Consider the following 13,670-nt stretch of genomic DNA (forward strand, 5'->3'; position numbering starts at 1 on the left):
ACAAAAAATCGTCTTTATTATTAAAAAATCGTAGTTATTATAAAATCTTACGGAGTATTAAGTAGCGTAATAATTTTCTTTTTGTATACGACAAAAGGTTACTAATAATTACAACTACTTGAATTTTGTTCCTCTTACATTTTCAGATGAAAAAACGTTAATGGTTGTTGAGTAATCAAGATTTTTAGAAATTTCTTTCTGAATGAACCCATTTAAACTTTCTGGTGGTATAGTAGATCGAAAATAAAATTGAATCAATCAACTTCAAATTAAATAAACATCTTTCTGTGGATGCAACCGTAACAAGTATAGTTAATAAATTTTGTACGCAATCTACGCGTGCGGGTTAAAGTCCTCCCTATCTTTAATTAAGCTTTAACCAATTTTTTTTATGTTTCAGTACAAGACGTTTCAAACACTTTTCAAATCTTTGTACGCTCGACGTTCTATCATACTTATAGTCTCCATTGATAACAAAACGAGTAAGAATCAACAACTAAAGAGGAAAGAAATCATCAAACGACAACTCATGAATGGGATTAACACCAATTCGTTTTCTTTTTTCATTTTCTTTGACTGAAAAGCACCAATTCGTAAAGTGATGAATACTTAAAAGCAAGCCTTCAATGCCAACATTTTAAAACAAACATCACCCATACTAAAAAGCAAACATAACCCTTGACCCATTTGCTAATTCTTGATTTACATAAATTAATGATGTTCGTTAAATCCAATTTAAAAGGACAATTTGTGATACCATAATCCATTAATCCTAATTAGCTAGATCAAACTTTTTCATGGGTGAGCATTGTTTCTTGTTAAATTGATCACCCCTAAATCCTCAAAACCTCGATACCTTGTCCTCCTATCTCACTTGACAGTTGAAACACAAGATATCCCAAATAATTCATTAATAACCTAATTTTAGTGCACATGTCAAATTGAAGAAAAAATCGAGAAAGTAAATAAACATGAAAACGAATTTGAAGCCCTAATGAGTAATTAAGTGTGTGATTTTAGATCTAAAAGACTTGGGAAGTTTGATATTATTTATGTGAAACACTATATCTAATGTGGAACGAGATACTAATACAGGAGAGAGAAAAATGAGGCTATTGATTTTTATCTTTTTGGTAGTGTGGGCCCCTCAAAAGTTAGAGTTTTAGAAAAAAGTGGCCCACTCTTTTAATGGGTAGCCTCTAAAATCTTTTCTCAGGAGCTGAAATCCAACATTTTTCTATTAGAAAATAGCATTTAGGGGCCCCCTGAATTTGGGGGCGCAAAGCAGGGCTTTGCCTGTTTTGGGCTCAGGGTCGGCCCAAATCAAAGCTACCCCAACTAAGATGTTGAAAGCAACGTCCATAGCAGACAAAAAGAAGAATCAATCGAAGTGGACCCCTCCAACAACACATTTTCTCAAAATTAATGTTGATGCATCATTCACTAAGCTGACGGAAATAGCAGGAATAGGTTGTATTATGCATGATGACAAAGCAAACGTCGTAATAGCGTTATCAGATACAGTTAGAGGTCAAAACTCGAAAGAATGTGAATGCTTAGCTATCCTCTGTGCTATTCTTTGGGCGATAGATTTACAAATTGATCATCTCCACATTGAGAGTGATAACATCAATGTGATTAGACATCTTCACGACACAAGTAGATCAATTCATTGGCAGTCAAGCAAGCAAATTGAAGACATCCTCAAACTCAAAGATAACTTCACCAACATCATATTCTCTTACACAACAAGACAAAATAACAAGATGACAGACTCATTGGCCAAATGGAGCACCGGCAGAAACGCCTTGGCACAATCTCCAAGAATAAATTTCATGTTCTTGCTAGTGTTTTTTATGTTTCTTCTTCTTCAAAAAAAAAGATAAAAATATCATTTGGCAGCATAAAGTTAAATATGTCATTCCTCCAACATAAACATTAACTAAGAGGTCTTAATTCAATCCAATTCTCATGTTCAGAAACATATGATTATAATTTTCGCGCAAATTAGTCAACTAAATCACAAGATAATATAATTCCACGAAATAACAAATAACAACCAAATTAAAAACAGAACTCTTGTTTCTACGAATATGTTTCATGGAAGACTTTCCACAGAAACTCTTTTATTTCTAAGGAATATGATTTCTAATTTGGTGTTTAGTTCATGCAAAAGTATTAATTTAAGTTTTTGTCAAAAATCTATTCAAAAGTAAAAGGTGGGTCCTTCGTCTTCCTCTGCTCTACCTCCAAGGGCGGGATCTCTGGGATAGACGCATCTTCCTATTGCTCCTATTAAAGTCTCTTCAATTCTTTTTGCCTTTCATACTATCTCTTCTTTCTGGTTGTCTCCTCTCCTTTTTGGCTTGAGCTTTCCCATATCTTCCACCCCTCCATCTTTAGGGATAAAAGGCATAACCTCCATCCCTCCATCTTTAGCGATAAAAGGAGTAAAAAAAAGCAGCAGTAAGTGTGGCGAATAAATTTCTCACGAGCGATTAGATAGAGTCTTTTCTTGCCTCGATTTTCCTATGTTCCTTCTTTTACTCTAGTTCATTCTGTAATTTCAGATGAGTTTTCTGCATCATAGATAAAACATTTGCATCTCATTTATTTTCTTCTCTTAAACGAGTAACCTCCTTTGCTAAATCACTATTTTGAGATATGGTGGTAACGATGTACAATTCGTGTGATATTCAACAAATCTTGATGATTGCTAAAGTGAGGCCCCTTCCTCTAGCGTCAAAACTGATGATGTCGAAAGGTGGTCTTCCGGTTATCAACAAGCAAAGACTCCAACAACCTCTTATGAATTCCTCATCATGTAGCTTTAACTTGATTTGTTGATGATTGCTAAAGTGAGGCCCCTTCCTCTAGCGTCAAAACTGATGATGTCGAAAGGTGGTCTTCCGGTTATCAACAAGCAAAGACTCCAACAACCTCTTATGAATTCCTCATCATGTAGCTTTAACTTGATTGGGGGGGGGGGGGTAAACACTTTGACCACCAAGTTTTTTTTGTCGAAACCACCGAGTTAGTTCAATGTTCAAGAAAAAAGAGAATGTGAAAGAACTCTTTTAAGGGCAAGCCTAATACGTATATACAAGTTTGGATGGCGATGACAGATCACCTGCTGAGAAATTTGGGGGTAAGACATCGATTGGTACATGATAGCCGCGTGGCATAGCCATTGGTGTAAGATTCGCAATATGACTGTAACTCTATCAGAAGGACTCCAACTTGTGGGACGTTACATGTGCCTATCTCACAGTCAAAATATAGCTTAAAGTGTCGAGGTTAATTCTGCAGAACTTTCTTCTCTCAGAGCATGGTTCACCTTTTTTGCTTGCCTCTAAGCTAGAGCAGAGTTCTAGGTGCTTAGGGGAATTATGCCGACCTCCCACCAATTTCTCCATTAGAGTTGGGCTCAGGTGGCAAAGCTCTTTCAGATCCACCTTGTTAATAAGTCTACCAAGAGGCTTGGCACGTGTCGTCCAAGTCAATCCGTTGATTTCTTGATTAATCAAAGTTAACCAATATTTGACTCCACATAGGGTATTTAGATTAAGGAAAATTTGACCAAAACTCCCTACAAAATTAGGAGTTTGGTTAAAAAAGATCTATCAATTTTTTGTAGGCTTCAGCTCCCTAGGACATTTTTGTAAATTATTAATAGGAAAAAGACAAAACGAACCTTATTAGTTAGAGAAAATTAAAACTCTTTTATTTTCATAATATTTTTCTTCTCTCTCGTTCATTCTCTCTCTAACCGAACTTGTCTAGGGTTTCAGACGAATCCTTCAAAGCAGAGATTTTTATTGGCAACAATCTTCAACAATTCTTCAAATTCAACCAGGTCACTTTGATCCCTTAAATTCTCTCACTTGAGTTGTTCATTTCAAACTTTCTGATTTCTAATCCTCCTCCATAGCTCAGGTATCCTCTCTCCCTCTCTTACTATTTTATCTCTCACTAATTGTGTATTCTCTTTTCGTATATGATATATTGTTGTCAATGGTAGATATTTAGGGTTTCAAATGGTCGTGGTATGCATAAAGTAATAGTTTCTTACCAACTGTTCGTCCAAATTTCTCAATCAAATCATTTTATGTTCTTGTTTGAGAAACAATCATTTCCCCTATTTTATCGACTTCATTTTATACTCAACAACTCTTTGTAAATGTTATCATACAACAAGTATATAGGATATGTCTCCCCTTCTTTATTGGCAAATTAGTGGGTATGCTTCAAAAGAAACATGTTTGGCAAGATTTGCACCAAAAACTGAAAAAGTAGCTTATTAAGCATCAACTTAGAGTTGTTTAGCATTAATATACTTTTTATTCAGATAACATATCATTAAGTATTTAAGTGGGAAACAGTTTCGAAGTAGTTTTTGATGCACGATTTGGGGAAGATTCTACGGTTAAAAAATTCGGTTAGTTTCCATCATTCCATGGAATCGTTACATTAAGTTTTGGACTTCACTAGATCTTGCAAAGTTCTTTTTATTGATCGTTAAGAAAATGTTCGGCAATTAGAAGGAACCCATTTGAATTTTAACCATGTGGAGAAAAGTGACAACCCAACAGGGGGCTTTTTGCTATATCAAAGTAGATACCATTTAATTGTCATTTTTTTGCATCCTGTTTTTTGTGTCTAAATTCGGCACATATGGAGTTGTGCTAGTATATCTAAGGCGATGTAGCCATTCTTGTAACTTGATTAAATTATCTTTAGTGTTTACTTGACATATGTGGGATGGATTCAATCTGTTTGTATGTTGGCACAAGACAAATACAGAAACTATGTTATTCAAGTTTGTTTTATATTTCGACCTTTAAACTCAATTAATTCTTCTCCGGTTAATTCATTTATAGGTTCAGGTTCCATTAGACGCCCTTAAATTATTGCATGTTTGCGCTTTCTATCTTGATATGGTATGCTCCCTTATTTGCAATGGTTTTGATTTGCAGTGTAAGATCTTTGTTGTTACTATTTTGCTCGAGTACTGATTTGCAAAGGTTCTGATTTGCAAACTGATTTGCAATGGTTCTATTTTGCAAACTGGTATGCAAACTGATTTGCAAACTGGTATGCTAACTGATTTGTAAACTGATCAGTTTGCAAACTGATCTTAGGTAAAAACTTAAGAAATGCAGGTTGATAATGAGTTCCAACAAATGAATCACGAAAAAGAAGAAAGTGGTGAACATGAAAAAGATGGTGCAAATGAAGATAGTCAAGGAGGAAATAAATGACTTGTCTTTTTCTTTACAGAGTTGATTGTGGTTTACACGTATGTCAATTCATTTCGAATGCTACAAAATGCCATAATTTTGAAGAAGTGGAGGTTTAAACCCCATGGGATTACGAAACTTAGAGGAAAGATAGTCGATGAAATTGTTTCAGATGAAAAATATTGTTGGATTCAATAAAAAAAAAGACGTTTGAATATAATATTTGTTATGAATGTGTTTGTGAATATTTTGACGAATCTTTAATATTTTTCTGATCATATTATGTTGAGTATATATTTGCTTACTTATTTTGATGAACGTGTTTTTTACTTATTTGGTCTTATGAATTTAAGTTGCAGTGGTTTGCAAACTGATTTGTAGTGGTTTGCAAATTGATTTGCATTGGTTTGCAAATTTATTTTAAGTGGTTTGCAATCTGGTTAGCAGTGGTTCGAAAACTGATTTGCAGTGGTTTTTAGATGCAGGATATTCACAACACCCTCACACGTTTCTTTAAATTTTTTTCAATAGATGCAGGATAAATAAAAGATTAAATCTTTTATGAAAGATTGATTCTTCATTTTTTTATTTTATTAATTGTTTTTAGAATTTCTACATAAAAGAACGAGGGTTGCGCCCCGAACCCCTGTAAAATGTTACGTAATACAAATACGTTGTAATTCATCAAAATTTAACATACATTGTGTACATAAATTAAGTTACTTTGAATTGAAGGATATGCAAGTCTCTCCAAAAGTAATTTCCATCTAAGTTGCAAATGGGTTATGTTTTTTTTTAATGACTTTGCAATCTGGTGTGCAGTGGTTTGCAAACTGGTATGCAAAATGAATAGCAATATGGTTTGCAAACTGGTAATGCAGTGGTTTGCAATATGCTTTGCAAACTGATTTGCAAATATGGTTCGCAAACTGATTTGCAAGCTGATTTGCAATATGGATTGCAAATTGATTTGCAATATGTATCAGCTGCCAAGACCAAGATTTAAGGTTGCCCATTGTCAGGTTCCCAAACAATTCAATCTTCATTCAGTATTTTTATCAAACAGTTAGCGTGCGTAAATATTAATCTCTGAACAATGAAAGTCACATCTATCCAACATAAACAAAATAAAACAATCTACAACTTTCTCTTACTAGAATTTTTAAGAAAAAACTACTTCAAAACCCTAAACAACTAAAGAGATTCAATCACAAAACCCTAAAATAGATTGATGATCATAAAATCATAAAATCAAGTGCAACCAAACTCGGTGAACATCGCCCTAAGTCTCTCGTTTCCTATTTTTGAGAAAGAGGAACTAATTGATATTTTTATTTTAAATTGGTTTGTTGGGTATTATTTGATTAGACAAAAGATAATTTTGACCTTGAATATGTAAGTGCCTACATAATTGTCCTTCAAGAGCATTTATAAACTTTATTTGGGCTCTTAAATAAAGAAGGTGTCTTTTTAACAAAAAAAAAAAAAAAAAAAAACAGGAAACGCCCAATTTCCTGTTAGATTAAATGTTGCATGTGCTATTGGAACACCCTCACTTAACTTTTTTTTTTTTGGGTTGCAAGACCCTCACTTAACTTGGTTTCCATGGTTTGCTTCCAAAATTTTAAAAATAGAGGGTCTACTCCAAATATAGTTTTTATAATGGGGTGGATGTTAATATGTATCTAAAGTTATAGTTGGAAATCTAAACGGGGTTAGTATAATACTAGTATTATAAGAGGTAATCGTACAAAAAGACAGACAGTCAATTTCAGACAAATTATAATATTAAAACTGCTCATGAGCTCAGCTCCATTCTTTAATATGTTTTTTTGTTGTTTATCCCCATCAACACTTATAGAGAAAGAGAGAGCTCCATTTTTCTCTTTCTACCTCTCTATCTTATTATAACTCAAAAAACAAAAGGATCCTTTCCTTCATTCCCTCTCAAGATACTAATATAATAATCTCCTCTCCCTCTATTAAAGTTTTCAGTTTATTAGCTACTTTCTACTTCTTTCCACCTATTAATTTTAGCTGCAGCCATGGTGTTTTTAGGTGTTCCCATTAGGTTCTTGTGAGCTGTTGTTCAACATAGAGTACTAAATCAAGTAGGTGGTCTTGCAGGTACACCATCCTCTGTCTCTCTATCTCTTTTCTGCACTACCCAAGTCTTTATTTGTTCTTCTTCATCATCTAAGAGTTTCACTTTTTGATTTCATAAATGAACTTTCTTGCATAATCTAACTACTGGGTATGAGCTTATTGCTAGTTTAAAGTTTATTTGGTTGTTTAGGGAAATAAAAAGACCCAAGTGGTTTTATATAAAAACTATGTGGTCTAGATCTGTTTCATTTGTCTTGTTAAGTTTGTTTCTTAGTATAACCAACTTCAAATCTTTTTAGGTTTAAGCTGACTGCTTTATATCATCCATAGGTTGTATTTCAGGGAGGTTTTTGTCTCAAACTCTAGTTTGAGGGAATACCCATTTCTTCCACAGGTTTCAACCACCTTCTGCTTGGAACCAAGATCTAATTCTAGACCAGTTTGGGGTTTTAGAGTTGGAGAGAATGGGATTAACAAATCAAATGGAGTGGATTTCAGTGGTTATTGGAGTTGTTTCCTTGTTTTCAATGGTGGTTACAGTAAGTGGTATTGGTGCAAACTGGGGAGTTCAATCAAGCCACCCTTTACCACCTGATACAGTAGTCAGGTTGCTGAAGGACAATGGGATTCAGAAGATCAAGTTGTTTGATGCAGATGCAGGAACTTTGAATGCTCTTGGAAAGTCCGGTATCGAAGTTATGGTTGGTATCCCCAATGATATGCTTTCAACCATGGCTACCAGTACAAAGGCAGCCGAAAATTGGGTGAAGAACAATGTATCTGCACATATCTCCGGCAACAATGTAAACATCAGGTTGACTTAGTACTTTCGCCTTTCCTTTATGTATATACTCATTGATCTGTTACATCGATATGCTTGCTTATTCTTCTTGTATTGCTATATTTATCGAACTCGTATGATTCTTCTCTGATGGTGTCAACTATGTATTATTTGTATAGGTATGTTGCGGTCGGAAACGAACCTTTCTTACGGACATACAATGGAAGCTTTCTCAGGAGTACTTTTCCTGCACTTCAGAATATCCAGGCAGCCCTAGTAAAAGCTGGTCATGCAAACCAGGTTAAGGTCACTTGCCCTCAGAACGCGGACGTGTATGGGACTACATCAGGTCTTCCTTCCGGTGGGGATTTCCGGCCTGACATCCATGACCTGATGGTCGCCATTGTGAAGTTCTTGAGTGATAATGGTGCTCCTTTCACTGTCAATATCTACCCCTTCATAAGCCTTTACACTGATGCCAATTTCCCTGTCGAATATGCCTTCTTCGATGGAAATGCCTCGCCCGTAATTGATGGTGGAACCTCTTACACCAATATGTTCGACGCCAACCATGATACCCTAGTTTGGACCTTACAGAAATATGGGTTCGGAAACTTACCCATTGTTGTTGGAGAAATCGGGTGGCCTACTGATGGAGACCGAAATGCAAATCTCGTCTATGCTCAACGATTCAACCAAGGGTTCATGGCTCATATCGCAACTGGGAAAGGAACCCCAATGAGACCTGGCCCTGTTGATGCATACCTATTTAGTTTGATCGATGAGGATGCCAAGAGCATTGACCCTGGAAATTTCGAAAGACATTGGGGCATATTTTACTTTGATGGAATGCCGAAATACCAACTCAACCTTGGCACAACAAACACAGGATCCCTAGTTCAGGCTAAGGATGTCCTATATGAGAGCAAGAAATGGTGTGTTATGTCTCCTTCGGCGAGCCTTGATGATCCTCAAGTGGCATTAAGTGTGAGCTATGCGTGCAGTCTTGCTGATTGCACAAGTCTTGGATATGGATCGTCTTGTGGGAATTTGGATGCACGGGGTAACATTTCATATGCATTTAATAGTTATTATCAGATTCAGGATCAGCTTGATTCAGCTTGTAAGTTCCCAAACCTTTCGATGATCACAAAGACAAACCCATCGACAGAAAGTTGCAGGTTCGGGATAATGATTCAACCTTATGATGGTAGTGCTGAGCTAAGGGTCGGGCGTCTCCAGAAGCTCTTGTCTTTCATTTTGGTGGTGGTTGTGCTCTTCTATTCTTGAGAGTTTTTGTGAAGTTTGAGTTTTTTTTTTTCAAATTTATGACTATCATTTTGTTTCAACTTACTTACATGGGCATTTGGATTGGTGCATGTAAATGAATTTTGGGAGGTTGAATTCCACATTTTCTACACTCTTACTATTCTTAGCAGATGCCTAAAGAAAATGACAGTTCGAGCAGCAAAAAGCAGTGAGGATATGGGATCGTTGAAAATATGGTCGTTACTTCCACTATAACGGTTGTTAACGACTACTTTTGGGGACCGATAAAGAAACATTGAACCTATAGGAATAAAGTTATTGAATCAAACTTTTCTTTTAGAAAATACCAACTAGGGGTGTGGAACCCAAAAGCTCAAGGTCATTTCCCTTTGTAGTGGTTCCTTTATGTAAAGGGAAAATTGGCCAAAACTCCTAGGCCATGTTTGGCGCGGCGGGAATCGCGTGGAAATGGAATGTGATTTCTGGGAATTACAATCCTGATTACTGTTTGGCTCACGGGAATGCAGGGGGAATGCTATTCCCTGGATTCCCTCAAAATGGGGTAATGCGATTCCCATTCTCGGGAATGCTTTGTTTTAACATTTACGGACCAAATTATCCTTAATAAAACATTAGAATGACTATTATTAAAATCTTCTTCCACATAATATCACAACTAAAAAAATTAAAAACCTATGGTTAGCCATCACCATAACAATTCTTTCTCTAGCCCGAACGTAACTCTCTCTTCCGATCTCTAGTTTTTTTTTCTTTTTTTATTGTTCTATTTTCATTCCAATCAATTTCATAATGTTTAAAACGAAAAGTTTTTAGCCGAGACCTGTATTTACTTTAAATAAATTTTTAAATACTACTTAAATTGGTGCATCACGTTACTATTTCATATCTACAAATTTAAATAGATAATACCGATCAAAATATATAACAAAGTTGACGTTTTATTTATGTAGTTTAAAGATATAATAGGACTTTTATACAAATTTATATTCTGATTCCTACACGAACCAAACACCAAGTTAGGAATCTATGGGGAATCGAATTCCTATTCGTGGTCAAACCAAACATCAAAGCGAATGATCTGATTCCCAGGAATCGCGTTATGGGAATGCAATTCTCAGGAATCACATTGCATTCTCGCGCACCAAACATGGACCTAGAGGCCAAAATTTTCTTTCGGCAAAAAGATCCATCCTCTCAGTTAGGTTTGTATGTTTGCACGAGGTAGATTTGCATAAAGAAGTACATAACCAGTTTGCTTGGATTTACATATGTTTAGGATTCAGAGTTTTGGGCGAATGACTTATGAACCGTTTCCATGGAATGCAAATAGAAGGGATCATCAGGCCAGACCCTGTAATTTCATGCTAGTACATTACTCTTGGAATGACAGAAGAAGCCTAAATGGTACATGAGCTACCTGCTCATGAAACCAAGCTCAGCCTTTTTTTACCTGTTAATTGGCATGCTGCGGAAGCAATAATATTATGAAACTCAAGGGACTAAAACGATGATCTGGCCACGTTGATTGGGCTACCTAAGAACAGATGCATCTCTACTAATCACTATGAAACACAAAATGAAACAAATAAGCATGCTAAATGTCAAGCTCAATTTGGTAGAGTGGAACTTGTATGTCTCTCCAATAGACGGATCATGGTTCGAAGCTTACCCTTTCAACAGAAAAAAATGCATGCTAGAGAAGATAGAGAAAACTAAGCTGGTCATTGGAAAACAAAAGCAGCAAAGCATAACCTATGAACAAATTGCAACATTATATACACAAGCAAAACACTCAGAACGACACCCAAGCCTTGTCGAATAAGATTAAACCAAACAAGCAGAGTTTAAAAGAAATCATGCGACGCCACACTACTGTGAAAAGATAACCCCGAAGACTATAGATCTGCAACAGGGCCCAACTCTTAGCCGAAAAATACGAAAAAGAAAAGAATTACGAGTATCCTTTGAACATTGTTGCGCCATTTGCTAAGCTGTGATCATATATTTAATCATATTCCTAAATCATATCTGCAATTCCACATATTGCTTCCAAAATTATTACTATCATAAATCAGAAATTCAGAATCACACAACAGAGGGTATTTATTTTCTTGAATTTGACAGGTTAAAGGGTTAAGATGAAACTACAACTTCCTGTCTGTCAAAATTGTACAGTGCTCTGCCAGTAAACCCTAGCTTCCACCCACCAAAATATGGGAGTTCATTGAGGAGATAAACTTAATTACCATCTTATACAATCTTTACTTGTAATATTGAAATGATAAAGACATCCTATTTTTAGACTGAAACCAGCCAAAATAGACAAGTTTACATCCAGGTTGTGTGACGCTTTTCAACTGAACTCGAAAACTTCTGACATGTCATCAGACACTTTTCTCGCTTCAACGATGCCTTACCTGTCAACTAAAGATGTAACAACGCAGCATATCCCTCTAACAGAAACGTAAGAGACTGACACTTTAACATTTTTGTTAAGAAATACAAACCTAATAATTATTTATATTTTATACTACTTACAGGCATAATTATTAGCATAGCTTATAGGTTGATTTTTTCAGCTATTCACACACACACACACATATATATCCATATTTACTTACTTTAACATAATTGAGATTATTAGTTTCCATCTATAATATCCCATATGCAGTCTGGCGCAAGCATTATCGGCTCTTCTAATAGGAAATTATCCGGCGAAAACATATCAGGTTCCGTCAGTCCAGCTGTGAAATGCAAAGCACCAGCATCCCATGCATTTACTGTTTCACCACCCAAAAGTGGTACCTCTGGAGAGCTCATGGCAATTGAAAAGGAAGAGGTTGAGGACTGAACTGAAAGAGAATTTGGTGACGCAAACCTTGAGGCAACTGCTTTAATCTCTGTTTTTGAGTAGGAGGTTGAGGTGCCATTGGGAAGTTCTGGTCGTTTCTCATTAGGAAAATTAAATTTTCCTTCTGAGCCGCGAAGACAGTACAGTGCTGCATCATAAGCACGGGCTGCCTTCTCTGGAGTGTCGTAGGAGCCTAACCAGATCCTAGATCTGTTCTGAGGGACTCGAATTTCAGAAACCCATCTTCCCCATTTTCTCATTCTCACACCCTTGAATGGTCCTTTGGTTTTCTTTCGTCTTGTCCGGCCGGTTCCTGTCTGGTCAGATGTGGGAACCATTTCACAGTAATTTACAACTCAGAAACAAAGACAGAGTGTGTGTGTGTGTGTGTGTGCGCGCGTGTCCCCGAGAAAGATAGAAAAGAGAGAGGTAAGACTATGAGCTTAGAGGAGGAATGGGGGTTGGGAGGGAGATAGAAAGCAGGGGGTATTTAATGGCAAATTAAGGCGATTTCATCTGAGTTGAATGGATAAGCAATACGGTTCACGTGAGAATAGATCCCGCACGTGGAAACGACTTAAGGATGGCACATGATGTGGTGAATAGAACGTGGCAACGGAGAAATTGTCGTCTAGTCTGTTGTGGCCAGCAGAAATCAATGTAATACCGTCACCTTGCCTCTTCAGGCTGACGTGTATTTCCGATAACATGGAAGAGTGAATTGAAAGCCACGAATCAATTACACTATTGCCGCTTGTACAATTTCCAAAAACAACAACCTGGACTCCTAAATGAACATTAAATCTACTAATTTCACTCTTACCTTATAAATGGAATCAAGAAATAATATCCAAGTTACTAACAAGATTTGGAAGTTTAAACTCTTCTTAACTGCAATAGTAAGACTTTCTTAACTGAAAATATGATTAAATATATAAAGAGAAGCATATATACAAGAAAGTATGAGGGTCCATGGTCGGAACTCACTTCTAGACCCTCCAAGGAAACATGCTTCCTTCGAATACCAACGTATCACATTCACCTGGAAGAAGACCTCCACAAGAGTCATGGGACTACTTCTCAGGATGCACACTTACCTCAACGTATCACAATCACCTAATGACTATCTATTGACTTGCTTTCAGTCCAGAAAGAAAAACATACAAAGGGGTCAGCAGCCGTTTGATTGCAGCCTACAAGCCCACAATTTGTTTTGGTCAAACCTGTAAGGATAATATTTTGTTGTTTTCCGAGCAAAAGAAGGTTGCAATAGGTTTCTAGCTTTCGTGGAATTTTTACATAAGACCCATGTTCTATTAGAGCGCTGGGATCAAGTGGTCCCGAGTCTAATGTTATTTAGGATTTATACATATTTTGTGTATCTTTAGTATTCCCCTAAAAT

The 13,670-nt window shown here is 36.3% G+C and overlaps 2 protein-coding genes across 2 annotated transcripts; one reads left to right on the forward strand and one right to left on the reverse strand.

The window, feature by feature from the left end:
• Positions 1-7,003: 7,003 nt before the first annotated feature.
• Positions 7,004-9,553, forward strand: LOC147556254 (glucan endo-1,3-beta-glucosidase 6-like). Its single transcript, XM_086664090.1, has 3 exons — positions 7,004-7,367; positions 7,677-8,160; positions 8,307-9,553. The coding sequence occupies exons 2-3, from the start codon at positions 7,811-7,813 to the stop codon at positions 9,415-9,417; spliced, it is 1,461 nt and encodes a 486-aa protein (XP_086520216.1). The 5' UTR covers positions 7,004-7,367; positions 7,677-7,810; the 3' UTR covers positions 9,418-9,553.
• A 2,295-nt stretch (positions 9,554-11,848) lies between these two features.
• LOC147556255 (Integrase-type DNA-binding superfamily protein) lies at positions 11,849-12,723 on the reverse strand. The gene has a single exon (XM_086664096.1). It carries the CDS (start codon positions 12,604-12,606, stop codon positions 12,058-12,060), a length of 549 nt encoding a protein of 182 aa, XP_086520222.1. The 5' UTR covers positions 12,607-12,723; the 3' UTR covers positions 11,849-12,057.
• Between the last annotated feature and the right edge of the window lie 947 nt (positions 12,724-13,670).

Source organism: Eschscholzia californica, unplaced genomic scaffold, assembly GCF_041429995.1.
Source record: "Eschscholzia californica isolate CP2 unplaced genomic scaffold, dmEscCali1.0.p SCAF_2, whole genome shotgun sequence".
NCBI lineage: Eukaryota > Viridiplantae > Streptophyta > Magnoliopsida > Ranunculales > Papaveraceae > Eschscholzia > Eschscholzia californica.